The sequence below is a fragment of the Mytilus edulis genome, chromosome 6, assembly GCF_963676685.1.
Source record: "Mytilus edulis chromosome 6, xbMytEdul2.2, whole genome shotgun sequence".
In the NCBI taxonomy this organism is placed as follows: domain Eukaryota; kingdom Metazoa; phylum Mollusca; class Bivalvia; order Mytilida; family Mytilidae; genus Mytilus; species Mytilus edulis.
Window position 1 is genome coordinate 3,738,111 of NC_092349.1, and position 15,409 is coordinate 3,753,519.

At 31.3% G+C, this 15,409-nt stretch overlaps 1 protein-coding gene across 18 annotated transcripts in view; it reads right to left on the reverse strand.

The window, feature by feature from the left end:
• LOC139527008 (leucine-rich repeat-containing protein 43-like) overlaps window positions 1-15,409 on the reverse strand; it is a 32,268-nt gene that overhangs the window by 13,523 nt on the left and 3,336 nt on the right. For 11 of the 18 annotated variants that reach the window (XM_071322247.1, XM_071322239.1, XM_071322241.1 and 8 more), the window contains exons 3-12: window positions 14,367-14,560; window positions 9,818-9,928; window positions 8,838-8,968; window positions 8,234-8,354; window positions 7,777-7,894; window positions 7,022-7,098; window positions 5,503-5,688; window positions 4,507-4,554; window positions 1,693-1,807; window positions 216-484 (exon numbers count right to left, since the gene is read on the reverse strand). In XM_071322247.1, coding sequence (XP_071178348.1) covers window positions 216-484; window positions 1,693-1,807; window positions 4,507-4,554; window positions 5,503-5,688; window positions 7,022-7,098; window positions 7,777-7,894; window positions 8,234-8,354; window positions 8,838-8,968; window positions 9,818-9,928; window positions 14,367-14,560 — 1,370 coding nt within the window. The remainder of the gene's footprint in view (window positions 1-215; window positions 485-1,692; window positions 1,808-4,506; window positions 4,555-5,502; window positions 5,689-7,021; window positions 7,099-7,776; window positions 7,895-8,233; window positions 8,355-8,837; window positions 8,969-9,817; window positions 9,929-14,366; window positions 14,561-15,409) is intronic. The other 7 variants (XM_071322250.1, XM_071322245.1, XM_071322248.1 and 4 more) reach the window with 1 other exon arrangement.

A 15,409-nucleotide genomic window follows, 5' to 3' on the forward strand; every position in this document is an offset into this window, starting at 1 on the left:
TCCCCTTGCTTCGGTCATAGGTGATAGTGTAACGTTTTACTCCTGTCTGATTTGCTGTCATTGCCAAAGCAACAGTACTAAAATTGAAATAACTTTCATTTCCTTGTGTAGAAAGATTGTAAAATTGAGACATCATTTTTTTATTTCTTCATCCCTAGTTTAATACATGAGGATTTTTGTTCATCATTAATTTCAATTTCTTTATAAAAACGTACCATTTCTTCCATGACCATGATATTCATTCCTTGTTTGAAAAAGTTTCTGAGTCCCAAAAGGTCATCCCTTATTACCACTTGGGACCAGTTTAATTGGATGTCTTCAGACCATGGTCCCATTCCTGAATTTAATGGACTTTCTTTTATGACATCATCTGCTTCTTCTTTATGTTGCTCCTTGTCAGGAGAACCACCTCCTTCATGCTGCCCAGGAACTGGAGTTGACTGGCATACAGATTGGTCTTGTTCTTCTAATTTTTCTAACTCAGCTATGAGAAAAGATGCAACAAAATTATGGTTTACAGACTGAAGTCAAAATTGATTGATAATTGCTTGCAGTGACAAATATTTCATCCATGTTAAAAAAAAAAGACAGAGGGAAATAACACTGTTCCTGAGTCTGGTGTTCTATGAGAAAAGATGCAATAGAGACTTAAGTAAAAATTGATTGATTGTTGTTTGCTGAATGTCCAGTGACAAATATTTCATTCATGTTAGAAAAAAAACCATTAAAGTAAATACCACTTATCCTTAGAGTGTGGTGTTAAAAATATTGTCAAGGATTTAAGACTAATAATATGCTCCCTTGATATTGTTAATCTATTGTTATTGAATTGTTGATAATCTGACAAAATTCAAGATCTAATAATGGAGTTACAAGCAAAGCTGAATACAAATAATTTTAATTAGAGTATATTTCTTTGAAAGCTGTCCTGTATTCTGAATTCCCAGAACTGCCTTAATAAATTTTACAAAAGGAACATTTTGCTTATAGACACATGAGGTTTTTTTTTAATTTTCATAATTAAACCATATTTTAACTTACTGTAAAAATAACTTAATTTTTGTATTGTTGAGTTGCTGTCTCTTTGAAATAAACCAACATCTCCTTTTATTCATACTGAAGTTATTTTCATTTGTGTGTGAGAACAGTTTTTCTGTGTAATCATTAGTATTATAAGGTCAAACATTAAGAGTTGACTGTATGAGAGATGCTTTATCAAAAAGTCTAAACAACCAATAAATTAAGATTGGCAAACATGTTTATAAGCAAACAATCAACATTCCTTTGGGAACAAACAGTGCTCTTCTTCTTGCTGTCTTGTTCCTTTATTCAATTGAGGCAGACTTTGTATAAACAATAAAAACAAGAATGTGCCCATAATACTCAGATGCCCCATCCGCACTATCATTTTCTATGTTCAATGCACCGTGAAAAACTCTAATTTGGCTTTAAAATCAGAAACATCATATCATAGGAAATATGTGTACTAAGTTTCAATTTGTTCAGACTTCAACTTCATCAAAAACTACCTTAACCAAAAAACATTAATCTGAAGCAGGACAGATTACGAACCGACAGAAAAACAGATGCACAGACCAGAATACATAATGCCCTTCTTCTATTGTAGGTGGATATAAGCATGTCATTTAAACAAAAAGTCATCACGCCAAATATTTGTAAGGTCATAATTACTTGTAGGTTCCCTGGCTATAACAACTTCAGGTTCTGCAGTAAAATTGACATTTTTAGCAGTCTCCATAAAACTCATGTCAGTTCCTTCATCCTCTTCTTGAATGGCAGGACTTGTCTGAAATTCAATTTAAAATGTTAAAATAAAACAAATTATAGCGTTTTTCTAAACAACTTCTAGTGAAGGTCTATATTGCCAATATTGTATTTGTCTACTCTAATTATTCATTCTCACAAATTTAATTTATTATTTTTCTTTATGAATTTTTCCAAATTTTTAACAAATAATTTGGAAATCCCAGAATAAGAAAATTTCATACAATAATATGAAAATGCAGATAATAAAATAATTGTAAATATCCTTCAAAACACAATTCCATAAGAGTCCTCATTTGAATAGTACACATGTGTAAATAAATCAAACTACAGTTAACTCTCGTTGTCTCGAACTCGGTTGACTCGAAATTTCGGATGAGTCGAAGTTTTCACGTGGTCCCGAACTTTATTCCATACAAAAGTATGTAATTCGACTCCTGATGAGTCGAAATTGGATGAGTCGAAATTTCGGTTGAGTCGAACTAAATTTACGGTCCCAAGGTTAACAAAAGCATTCAAAATTCATTTTTTTATCTCGAACTAATACACATATGTCAAAACATGACCTCCGGGATTTAAATGGATTGAAGAGTTAATCTGACAATACACGTGTAATTAAATTTCCGGTCACTGACCACTGTATTGATTTATGACATGCTCTTTCCATGAGTGTTTACCTAAGATTATCTTTTATAGAATTTTTATAAATAATTAGTGATACATTGTTAATGTTCATGAAAAAGTATTTAAATTGTTTACAAAACAATTAATTTGTGATTTACACTAATGAGCTTGCATGGGTGTGTATAAAGTGAGGATTATGGCTTCCGTTGATGATACCTAAAAACTACTCAAACGGCGTCTTTAATCTTGTTATATATTCTTTTGAAAAGAAAGAGTGAGATAAAACAAAATGAATAGAAATCAAAATTTTCTTAAATCTCTTGTATCCGAGAATAAACAATTTTGTCAGCTATTAGCGACCTGAATTACGAAACTGTCGATTGGAAATTACTCTCTTGGAAAAGCCATAGGATTATTTTTTAATTGAAACAATTGAATAAGTAAAAATAACAGTCATTATAATAATAAAAGACTGTGACATACAAATACATCGATCTGATACTAGAATATCGATCCCCTTGCCATATTCACCCGGATTTATTTTAGCTTTACCAAGCTAAGCAAGAGTTGTGTCCCTTAGATTGTCGAACTTCCGGTGTTCGTTTGAGTCGAACTACGTGTATCTCGAAATATTTCTCTGGTCCGGCTGACTTCGACATAACGAGAGTCGACTGTATAAATGTATATGTAACATTTAACTCTCAATTGCTCACTACTGGAAACATCAACATTAATTTTACTTTACAGTACAGCCATCATTTCAATCTTTGTCATATGAAAAAAAATAAACATATGTTGTGCACAGTTGATTTTCAAAACTGCTTAAAACCCTGATAAAACACTGCTTAAAACCCTGATAAAACACTGCTTAAAACTCTGATAAATCACTTCTTAAACCCGTGATAAAATGTACAATGAGTGTCATTAAACATGCAAATAGTGATAGATAAAAATTTACCATAAATGCTGATAGCATTTTATTATAACGTATAGTAAAAAAAGCCAACATTAAAATGCATTTATATGTGTCTTTTTTATTGAAAGTGTGTACATACTGATATAAATATTTGACATATAATTTCTTCAATGTGATGACCGTCATTAAAAATTTTAGACATAAAAAAAAACAAGAAATCTTTTAAAACTGCTTTCTATAAGTACATTATCAAATGAATTTCTTTTTAAAAAGCCAAAAAAATCCTTAAGATTTTTTTTCTTCAAAAGCTACAATATCATTTCATCAATTAGCCAAAGAAACTATGTGAAATGTAGTGACAATATATTATGCAGATAATGTTGGCTGTTAAGTATTATGTAATTGTGTGATTTTTCTCAAGTGCAAATAATGTGCAAAGTTAATAAAAACTAGTGACTTTAATATAAATAATAATTTATGCTAAGGATAAAACCATTCCAAGATTCCCACTACCATATCTCCTACTGATAATTCTATCCAAAATTACTCCCAGACAAAAATTGATTTGTGAAATTTTTCTAACATATCCATAATTTTTACTTCATGCCATCACCCAGTTCCCTCTCCTTTACCCCTAGTTTCCACCTCCTGACTCCTGCCTCTTATTCTCAGGTTTCCTTATCAATGCCTAACCCCTCAAGAATATATGTACATAAGACCCTTGTTCAGCTTCAATTATCTTTTTTCTTGTCCAGAGAACACTTGAAGTACCCATGTATGCATCATAATGAACAAATTGCTACGACAACCTTAACCAAAGGATTTACCTATAGAATGTACTGATTTCAAATTACCATGTTCAGTGAACTGTTTAATCAGGGGTTAAACCAACAAGCTAGCATATAGATTTAAAAGATACCATCTAAATATAAACTCAATGAAACAAGAATCAAGTGTGACTGTAACAACTGTATGGTAAACTATTTTAGTCAAAACTTAAACCTGTGCAGGGACGAATTTCCGAAGGACAAACAAATGGACGCAGATAATTAAACAAAATGCCAATCTACTACCATAGGTTGAGCATAAATTAAATTTTGACTTTCTACCATTAGCTTGCATGCATGAATAAAATTGATATAAATATGTACTTCTCAACACCATGCTAACTTAAAATTCACCTTTTTTCCATTTTTTGTTTTAGACTTAGATTTCAATATTGTACCATTCTGAACAAAGAAATAAAACATAAACTATTCTGAATTCATATTTCTTACACAAGTTTTATCAATGATACTAATTCTTTGTAAGCGTTTTGATACAAGATGCCAAGTTTTCTTTTCTTTTGGTAAGTTTGTAGGCAAAGGTCTTCTTGTTGATGTCCTATGATTTTTGTTAATTTTAAGCTTTATGGTCTTGTATTTTTTGTAACGTTTTGACTGTCTATATGTATATAGTTTTTCTGATTGTTAATATTTAGGTTTTTTTTCTTTAATGTGTATGGAGCTTTTGACTGTTTATGTGTATGTATCTTTTTGACTGTTTATTTTGCTGTTGTTTTTTGACTGTTTATATGGCTGTTGTTTTTTTACTGTTTATATGTATGGAGCTTTGTAACTGTTTATATGTATGCAGCTTTTTGACTGTTTATAGAATGTTGATTTTTGACTGTTTATATGTATGGAGCTTCGTGACTGTTTATTTGTATGTTGCTTTTTGACTGTTTAATATAGTATGTTGCTTTTTGACTGTTTATATGTATGGAGCTTTGTGACTGTTTATTTGTATGTTGCTTTTTGACTGTTTTGTAGATTTTTATTAACTTGAATTCAAAATTCATAAAGAAGAATATTCAATATATAAAATGGCAAAAAAATTTGTATTCTTCATCTTAATCATGAAAATATCTGCCATTCTTCGGATTCATTAATTATTGTGGGTACATTTTTTGTGGCATAGATTTAATAAACATCTTATTTTCTTGAATATTTGATTTACAGGTTTTTGTCAAAATTTGCATATAGGCTTATAGAGGATGATCTTCCTTGTTTATATTTCACAAATAACCACAAAATCAACAAAAGTTGGTATCCCTCAATAAAAATGAATGTACAATAAAGGGAAACAACTGTTATAAAACATAAAATATTTGATATAATTATGCTTTGATAACTTACAGGCATTCCAGAATAAGTAGACTGGTCCCCACTCGGCATGGGAGACTCTCCACCTAAACCTGGCATTTCTAACTCGTCATGGGGTATGTGCATCACTTCAGGTTTACTGACAGTTTCAGCCAAGAACATAAACTGTACAAGATATTTTCTTTCTACGATTGGATATTCTGGTTGGTCATCAGGATTCTAAAATAAAAGAAGTAAATGATGGTAAAAGATAATTGTTTAACACATAAAAAATAAAGATGTGGTATGATTGTCAATGAGACAACTCAACAGACTGCAGGCCATCTGATAAATCAGATTGTCACACCACCTTAAAAAGAAAAGCTGCATGGATTTTTGGGAAAGAGACTTTGCAGATCCAACTGACAAATCAACAAATGTAAGTCATAACATACCCGTAGCCAGGGGTTCAGACGACCCCTCTCCTTGAAACCAAATAAGCACTGTTAAAGTCAACTTTCTGTTCAAATTGTGACTGTTAAAGTCGAGTTCATGAGTCCAAATAACCCCCCTTGGAAATTCCTGGCTACGGGCCTGCATAATAATTGTAAGATATGTGATTAATAATATATTCAAATTTTAGTGGTAAAATACCATATCACATATAGTGCTCTCAAACATTGTTGTAAAATCAGATATTTTTGTGTGTGCATCTATAATTGCAACTTTTGAAGAATAAACAGCTGCACCATGAGCGCATGATACCCCTGTCGTCTAGTGTGAGAAATTTTATGCAATAATCATAGTTTCTGAGATACGGCGTGATATGCGAAAAAAAACAACCTTTTTTTACAAAAAACTAAAATAAAATTTTGAATCATCATCCAAAAATGTACAGATCTTTAGATTAATATAACTAAGAAGTGTGTAAAGTTTTAAGCAATTGTCATTAATGGTTTTCAAGATACGATGCAACATGTGAAACCCCCCCTCTTTTTTACAAAAAACTCAATAACTCAAAAATAAAATTTTCAATCATCACCAAAGAGTAAACAGATCATAAGATTAATATAACCAAAAAGTGTGTAAAGTTTTAAGCAATAATCATAAATCATTAATGGGATATGGTGCGACATGTGAATCCCACCCCCTTTTTTACAAAAAACTCAATAACTCGAAAATGAAATTTTGAATCATCACCAAAAAGTATACAGATCTGTGGATTAATATACTTAAGAAGTGTGTGAATTTTAAAGCAATAGTCAGAAATCGTTTTTTAGATACAGTGTGACATGTGAAAAATACACACCCTTGTTTTAGTTATAAAGTCCCGTAACTCAAAAAGTGTAAATCCTATTTTCATCAAAAAGTTTCATGAAATTTGGATAAGTGGTTCTCAAGTTACAGTGTGACATGTGGATGCCAGACAGACAGACGGACACCGGACATTTGTATCCCATAAAACGGCGTATAAAAATCTAAAAGTATGCTATTTATTTTTGCCATTTTAAAAAAATCCCAAATCATTCTGAATAATTTAACAGTATTTTTTTTATTCATTTGTAAGACTAACCTTTATTTCATCTGGCATGGGAACACCTTTGATGTATCCTACTTCTAATGTGACTTTGGCTTCATCAAGTATATATTCTACAAAAGGAAAATATATCAGTAAGAATGAGAATTTGTATGTTAATCAAGGGAGATAATTCAGTTTTTTACATTTTCATTTTTTCTGATTTATTTTCTGAAAATAGAAATAAAATTGTCAATATGCAGATCAATTAAATATTGACTATTGAGGTCCATTGGTACTTATAGTATGTGTCTGAGATATTGGTGATATCAACCTATAGTATTTGTAAAAATCTGGCAAGTATTGTACCTGTGAGAGCGCTTTCAAGGCAGGACTGAAGGACATACGAATGACGCCCAGTATTTTTTGTTAACTCAGGGAACTTTTTTATTTTCATTATTCTATTTAACATATTTGTATGTTTGAAAATAATTATTATGATTATTCTGCTCATTTTGGGTTGTGTGATTGGCAAATATTGGTTTTTTTTTTAATTATTTGTATGACAATTCATTTTGCTAAAGATTGAAAACATGTTATATTTTATTTAATATCTGAAAAATAGTTATGCATTTAATTGTTATAACCTTATAATTTGTTAGAATTCACATTGGCAGTGAGCTATAGTTGTTAATTTCTGTGTCATTTGGTCTCTTGTGAAGAGTTGTCTCATTTGTAATCATACCACATCTTCTTATTTATAATAGAAATTTAATTTTTCTTGTGCATGTAAAAAAAAAACACAAAATCACCTCTTCGTCTTGCCAGTCCTTTGTAGTGGTGCTTTTCATCTGCAGAAATCATTATATCATCTAAAATATTCAGCTTTCTTAAACTATCTATTGTATATCCTCGGTAACCAGCTATTAACTGAAATGAACAGAATATTCTTATAGATTAACACCATCATTGTAGTAAATACTATTTTCAAAAAAATCTATGGCTGCAAAAATTTACTACATCTTAGAATTTAAATTAATGTAAGGCTGCTTAGATCAAACTAAATCATTTTAAAACTGATACTAAATAAGTATAATTGTCAAAATCTGCTAATGAGGCTGTGGTTATTCAAAAGCTCTGGGTTACAGGAAATAATTCTTAAATTCAGTAATGTACATGAATATGAAATCTTTGGGACCCCCTAAAATTTAAAATTATAGTTAATATACATGAACTGTTTCTGTAACTTTGAATAGAAGTTATACTTACAGCTAATGGATTGCCTTGCAATATCAAATTCCGTAACTTTGGCAATGTGCCAAGCTTTCTTACAACATCTAGTAAATCACTTAAATTATTATGACTAAGATCCAAAGACAAAAGATTTGGCCTGAAATAAAGAGATTTGTTAAAGAATACTTTTCTGCTAAACAAACATTTCTTTTCTGTTTATTTAAAACTGGCATCATATTTTAGAAATTCTTATACAAAAATAATGTATAACTGTGTATCATAAGGAAAAACACCAAGGTGTCAGAACATCTGACACAAATTCCAAAACCTCACCAAAGTACATCCTTAAGGGTTTATTCGTTGTAGAAGGCCCTAAAGTGACCTGAAACTGTTATTTTCTGTGTCACTTGGTTTCTTGTGGAGAGTTGTCTCATTGGCAATCATACCACATCTTTTTACTGTTTTAATGATGTATAAACGAGTATTGCTGATGTACAATAACATCTATACAAGAGTGTAGCCTTGTGTGGGTGGTGAATACAAAAGAGAAATGATTTTTCAAAAGTACTTGATTTCTATAAAACATATTTAATCCATCTACAAATACAGACATGGTAAGCATAAGACAGGAATAACTTACCAATAATCACCAGTCAGATAATCTCCCATAAAGGATATTTTGTTCATTCCCAGTCCCAGATGAATTAGTAATGGTGGTCTGACACACAGGGCTGACAAATCGCTGATCTGATTTGCACATAGTTCTAGCACCTAAGAAAACCCGAAAAAAAGAAGAAATAAAATTAAGGTTACTTTTAAGCTAAAAATTAATAAGTTTTACATTTATTGACAATGTTTATAACAATTAAAAATAAATCCCATTTAGCTTAGCAGCTGAGATTCAAAGTTTCTATACAAATATTATTGTATTCCTATTTTTAATAGAAGTCTGCCATGAAGGTCTGATATTTGTAATACATTATAATTACAGTTACCTTTTAAATGCATTAGAAATAGTACTTAACAATGCAAAAGTTATTTCAATGGGAGATATTTCAAACTTTTTCCCTTTAAATACCAAGACCATATTCTAAAGACACAAAATTATTGCCTCAAAAGCATAATTTTTGAATAAATTAACCATAAGTCTTTGAAAACAAAAATTGTGTAAGAAATTTTTTCATTAGTTGAAAATCTAAAATTCTAATAATGTATGAGGTATAATTTATAATTTAAAAAAAACAACAAATTACACATTTTCAGTGATTCAAGATTAATAATATGATCATTGTATTAATATTTTATACTTTTTATAAAACATATAACATGAACTGACCAACTAAACTATTCAATATGGCAGCCCATACTTGTTCAGGTAGATGCTGGTAAAACTGCTAACCTACCTTCAATCTTCATAAGACTTGCACCATTTTGATGGTTATAAGTCGACTCATTTTACAGTACTGAACAAAGCAGGGTATATATTCATATTACATTTACATGTTCTGTCCTGTATATGCATATTGATTCGCCTCTTTACGTTAAGCAGCCATCCATCAATACCATCATCGACTCATTTAAGACTTTTAAGTGTTAATTATGATGAGTTTGCATACTTACCCTTAAAGAAAGTGGAAGATTTTTGGTATTTACTGTTACAAGCTTATTGGCACTTAAGGTGAGTTCTTCTAAATTTCTAAACTTTAATAGTTCTTTGTCTACTTCTGCTACCTACAAAATAGATTTACAACAAGAGGCTCTCAAGAGCCTGAATCGCTCACCTTAATTCTTTTGGTTAAATCTCTCATCAATGATTATTTTGGCTTTTCAATTTATTTAAATGTTTTTTTGGATCGTCCTATTTTCTTCAAAAGCCAAAAAAAATAATCATTTTCTCCTATGTTCTATTTTAGCCATAGGAGCTATGTTTCTTGACATACAAGGAAATAAAATATAAAATTTATACTAGATACTCTGAAACTCATTTAGCCTAAGTTTGGCTGAAATTGATACAGCAGTTTCAAAGGAGAAGATTTTTTAAAGTAAGTCAACATGATGAACAAATTGTGAAAAAAGTCTTTAAAGGGCAATAACTCCTTAAGTGGTCAATTGACAATTTTGGTCAATTTGACTTAATTGAAGATCTTACTTTGCTGAACATTATTGCTGTTTACAGTTTATTTCTATCTATAATTATATTCAAGATAATAAACAAAAACAGCAAAATTTCCTTAAAATTATCAATTCAGGGGCAGCAACCCAACAACAGGTTGTCTGATTCATCTGAAAATTTCAGGGCAGATAGATCTTGACCTGATAAACAATATTACCCAACATCAGATTTGCTCTAAATGCTTTGGTTTTTGAGTTATAAGCCAAAAACTGCATTTGACCCCTATGTTCTATTTTTAGCAATGGCGACCATGTTTGTTGATAGATCATAACTTCGGATACAATTTACAAACTAGATACCCTAAGGAACATTCAGTTAAAGTTTGGAAGTATTTGGCCCAGTAGTTTCAGAGGAGAAGATTTTTGTAAAAGATTACTAAGATTTACGAAAAATGGTTAAAAATTTACTATAAAGGGCAATAACTTCTAAAGGGGTCAACTGACCATTTCCGTCATGTTGACTTATTTGTAAATCTTACTTTGCTGAACATTATTGCTGTTTACAGTTTGTCTCTATCTATAATAATATTCAAGATAATAACCAAAAACAGCAAAATTTCTTTAAAATTACCAATTCAGGGGCAGTAACCCAACAACAGGTTGTCTGATTCATCTGAAAATTTCAGGGCAGATAGATCTTGACCTGATAAACAATATTATCCCATGTCAGATTTGCTCTAAATGCTTTGGTTTTTGAGTTATAAGCCAAAAACTGCATTTGACCCCCATGTTCTATTTTTAGCAATGGCGACCATGTTTGTTGATAGATCACAACTTCGGATACAATTTACAAACTAGATACCTTAAGGAACATTCAGTTAAAGTTTGGAAGTATTTGGCCCAGTAGTTTCAGAGGAGAAGATTTTTGTAAAAGATTACTAAGATTTACGAAAAATGGTTAAAAATTGACTATAAAGGGCAATAACTCCTAAAGGGGTCAACTGACCATTTCCGTCATGTTGACTTATTTGTAAATCTTACTTTGCTGAACATTATTCCTGTTTACAGTTTGTCTCTATCTATAATAATATTCAAGATAATAACCAAAAACAGCAAAATTTCCTTAAAATTACCAATTCAGGGGCAGCAACCCAACAACAGGTTGTCTGATTCATCTGAAAATTTCAGGGCAGATAGATCTTGACCTGATAAACAATATTATCCCATGTCAGATTTGCTCTAAATGCTTTGGTTTTTGAGTTATAAGCCAAAAACTGCATTTGACCCCTATGTTCTATTTTTAGCAATGGCGACCATGTTTGTTGATAGATCATAACTTCGGATACAATTTACAAACTAGATACCCTAAGGAACATTCAATTAAAGTTTGGAAGTATTTGGCCCAGTAGTTTCAGAGGAGAAGATTTTTGTAAAAGATTACTAAGATTTATGAAAAATGGTTAAAAATTGACTATAAAGGGCAATAACTCCTAAAGGGGTCAACTGACCATTTCCGTCATGTTGACTTATTTGTAAATCTTACTTTGCTGAACATTATTCCTGTTTACAGTTTATCTCTATCTATAATCAGTGGTCTCGCTAGCCCAAAATAGAAGGGCGCCGCGCCCTGGGTGCCCTCAGCCGCGCCCTGGGTGCCTTCATCCGCGCCCTTCTGCCCTGACGTCTTTTCCCAAAATTATCTTGTGCCGTTTTGGTAAAATTTTGTTTCATCGATTTCTGATCTCCAAGTTAATTACATATATGACACCTGTGTGATTGCCCCCAGGTTAATCATGTCATTACAATCAATTACAATAATAAAGACTTCAAAGGTGTTGATAACTAGGTAATTTAATTAGGACAATGTATCTTTTTGTCATACTTTTGATGAATGTGTCAGCGAGTGTGTTTAGCTTGGGTAGGCATTTTCGATCTCCAAGTCACAATGGAAGAGCGTATATAAATGAAGACTTTCATGACTTTAGAATTGAATTTAAGTCATCAAAATAAAACTATGCCTTTACAGAAATGCCTTCCATCTCAACTTGTTAGCGACAAGTACAGTTTTTAATTAACCCAAACGTGGTGGAAATTGATTTTGGAGTTACTTCCCCTGTTTTAGCTTATTACAAATTTGTGCTCTAAAAATATTATCTAGTATCAAAAAAAGGAATAAATTACCAATTGAATATATAATAACATAATAATGTTACCTTAAAGATATTAACTGTCTTTGAACATATTAAAAAATATATATTGCAATTTCTACTTGATAATTATACTTTTAGCAATCCATGTTCTAAACATTGTTAAATTAGTAATGCTCTCTGTTTCAGTTCTTATGATGTATTAAATGCTATAATTCCTATATAGATAAAAAAAAAAAAAAAACACACATATTCTTTAATAATGGGTAGAGTGAAGTTAAGAAACATAATATATTGATGAAGATGTGCTATATCATTCATAACTATACACAACCAATGAAATAAAGACTATAGTTGAAAAGCATCTTTATTTAAAAAAAAAACATATACAGTAAAAAAAAAAAAGAGATTCGTTAACTCGTGATACACACAGAAACGTAGACAAAAAAATGAGCAGTGCCTTATCTTATCATAAAAAGTGCCCTGCCCTCCACTGGCACCCTGCCCCTTTTGATTTCTAGCTAGAGCACTGTATAATAATATTCAAGATAATAACCAAAAACAGCAAAATTTCCTTAAAATTACCAATTCAGGGGCAGCAACCCAACAACGGGTTGCCTGATTCATCTGAAAATTTCAGGGCAGATAGATCTTGACCTAATAAACAATATTACCCTGTCAGATTTGCTCTAAATGCTTTGGTTTTTGAGTTATAAGCCAAAAACTGCATTTGACCCCTATGTTCTATTTTTAGCAATGGCGACCATGTTTGTTGATAGATCAAAACTTCGGATACAATTTATAAATTAGATACCCTAAGGAACATTCAGTTAAAGTTTGAAAGTATTTGGCCCAGTAGTTTCAGAGGAGAAGATTCTTGAAATAGTTTACGACGGACGACGACGGACGCCAAGTGATGGCATAAGCTCACTTGTACCTTTGGGACAGGTGAGCTAAAAAGGTAGTTTTAAATAAGTGACACAAAACTGTCATGAAAGTATCAGAAAATAGAAACTTAATCCAGTTCTTCAAACTGCTGGTTTTAATAGTTGTGTTCTGACTGTTTACTTTAATATTCCATTTTCTCTAATTTTTGTGCTATTTTCACATTTCCTGACCGGTGTGAGAAAAATATTTCTCCTCAATAGTGAAAAATCTGTTCTCAGCAAACGATTGGTTGAAATTTAATTGTGACGTTAATTTTCTTGTTTTCTTCTGAATTTTCTTATTGTGACGTCATGAAAAAAGGCGACCATGTCTGATGACGTCAGATCAAAAGTACACAACTCTCCTCAAATCTTTGAAAAGGAAGGATAAAAATCATAAGAAAAACAGATTCCACCATTGTTACTCATGTATTACGATATTTCTCCACTCTCAACAGTTAAATTGTAACATTAAAAACTCGGCAAGCCTTGCGCTTTAAATATTAAAATTTAACGGTCTCCAGTGGAGAATATCGTAATACACTTGTTGCAGTTGTGGAATCAATATTTAATAGTTTGGGTAAAAAATCAATAAAAGAAAGAAACATAAATAATTGTTCAAACTTGTGTAAAATTTCATGAATAATCTGCAGGCATTTACATGTATGAAGAATTTTTTAATACTACTTAATCAAGTATCATAAATTAGGTAGTTAGGTTTCTCCTTTGAATTGTTTTATATTGTCATTTCGGGGCCTTTTATAGCTGACTTATATCTATAATTTCTGTGTCATGTTTTGTCTCTTGTGGAGAGTTGTCTCATTGGCAATCATACCACATCTTTTTTATATACATCAAATTGATGTTAAATGTGTGGAAGATGTACATGAGACAGACACCCCACAACTCAAAGAAAAAGAATTTACATTACAATGCAACAGGGGAAAAAACATTTAAAAAATTATTAATTTTATCAAAACTTACTTGTTTATCTACAATTCTTAAAGTCTTAAAATGACTAAGTATAAAATTATCATCTATAAGCCATGGTGACTTGACGGCGATTTCTCTCAATTGTTTTGCTTCCTCACTCCAGCTGTAGTCCAAATTCCAAGGAGATAATTTTGATCCAACATATTCTTGTAAAGTTTCAGTCTTTTCATGTTCAGCTCCAAAATCTATAAATATAGTATAAAATATGTTATTCTTGTAAACTTGTAAAATCCTGGGCTTAAAAACAATAAATTCTGGGGTCCTGAATCTAAAGACATTCAAATCCCAATGTCGTTTTGAATGTCCAGAAATTCGAATTCCCGGATCCAGAAAGGGCCAATCCCAAAATCCTGAGCTTAAAAACACCTGATCCCGACGACCCAAAAAGGTCATGCCCTCCTCCCCTCATTTCCCTCATGAGAGTTCCTTCCTTGCAGTCATCACACCTAAATTTTCAAAGCAAAGGCCAGGAGTCTAAAGATACTGGAATCCACAGACCAAAATGGAATTTTACAGACCTATCTTTTGAGCAGTCAGGAGTAAACAATTGTACCGAAATATACTGACCATATCATTTAAATTGGTGGTAGTTCATTTACACTATAGGCTGGTGCACTTCCTTGAAACATAATAATGTCAAAAAGACACAACCTTAAAATATCATATTGCCTTCCCAAAAATATAATTAAAGAAAAAGTGTTATGAATCCTATGTATTACTATTAATTTTAATTAATAATAATGTCGACACATATTTAACGTAAATCTTGTCAACATTAAAATTATAAACTGATAAATGTAACAACATGCATGCACCCATAAGTGTAAAACAGGATCAAACTCTGAGAATACGTGTTAGTTTTCCAAATACATGCATCATTAATATTGGCCCCAAAAAAGAAGAATCCTGATCAACTGACCTGTTAATTTTGTAATGGTTGGAGCAGAAAATAGGCATTTATTTTTTATATTGCCTCAGTTAGGCCAATTAAAATTAATTGCTAGATTTTCATCCCCGCCCGCCCCTCTGAAATC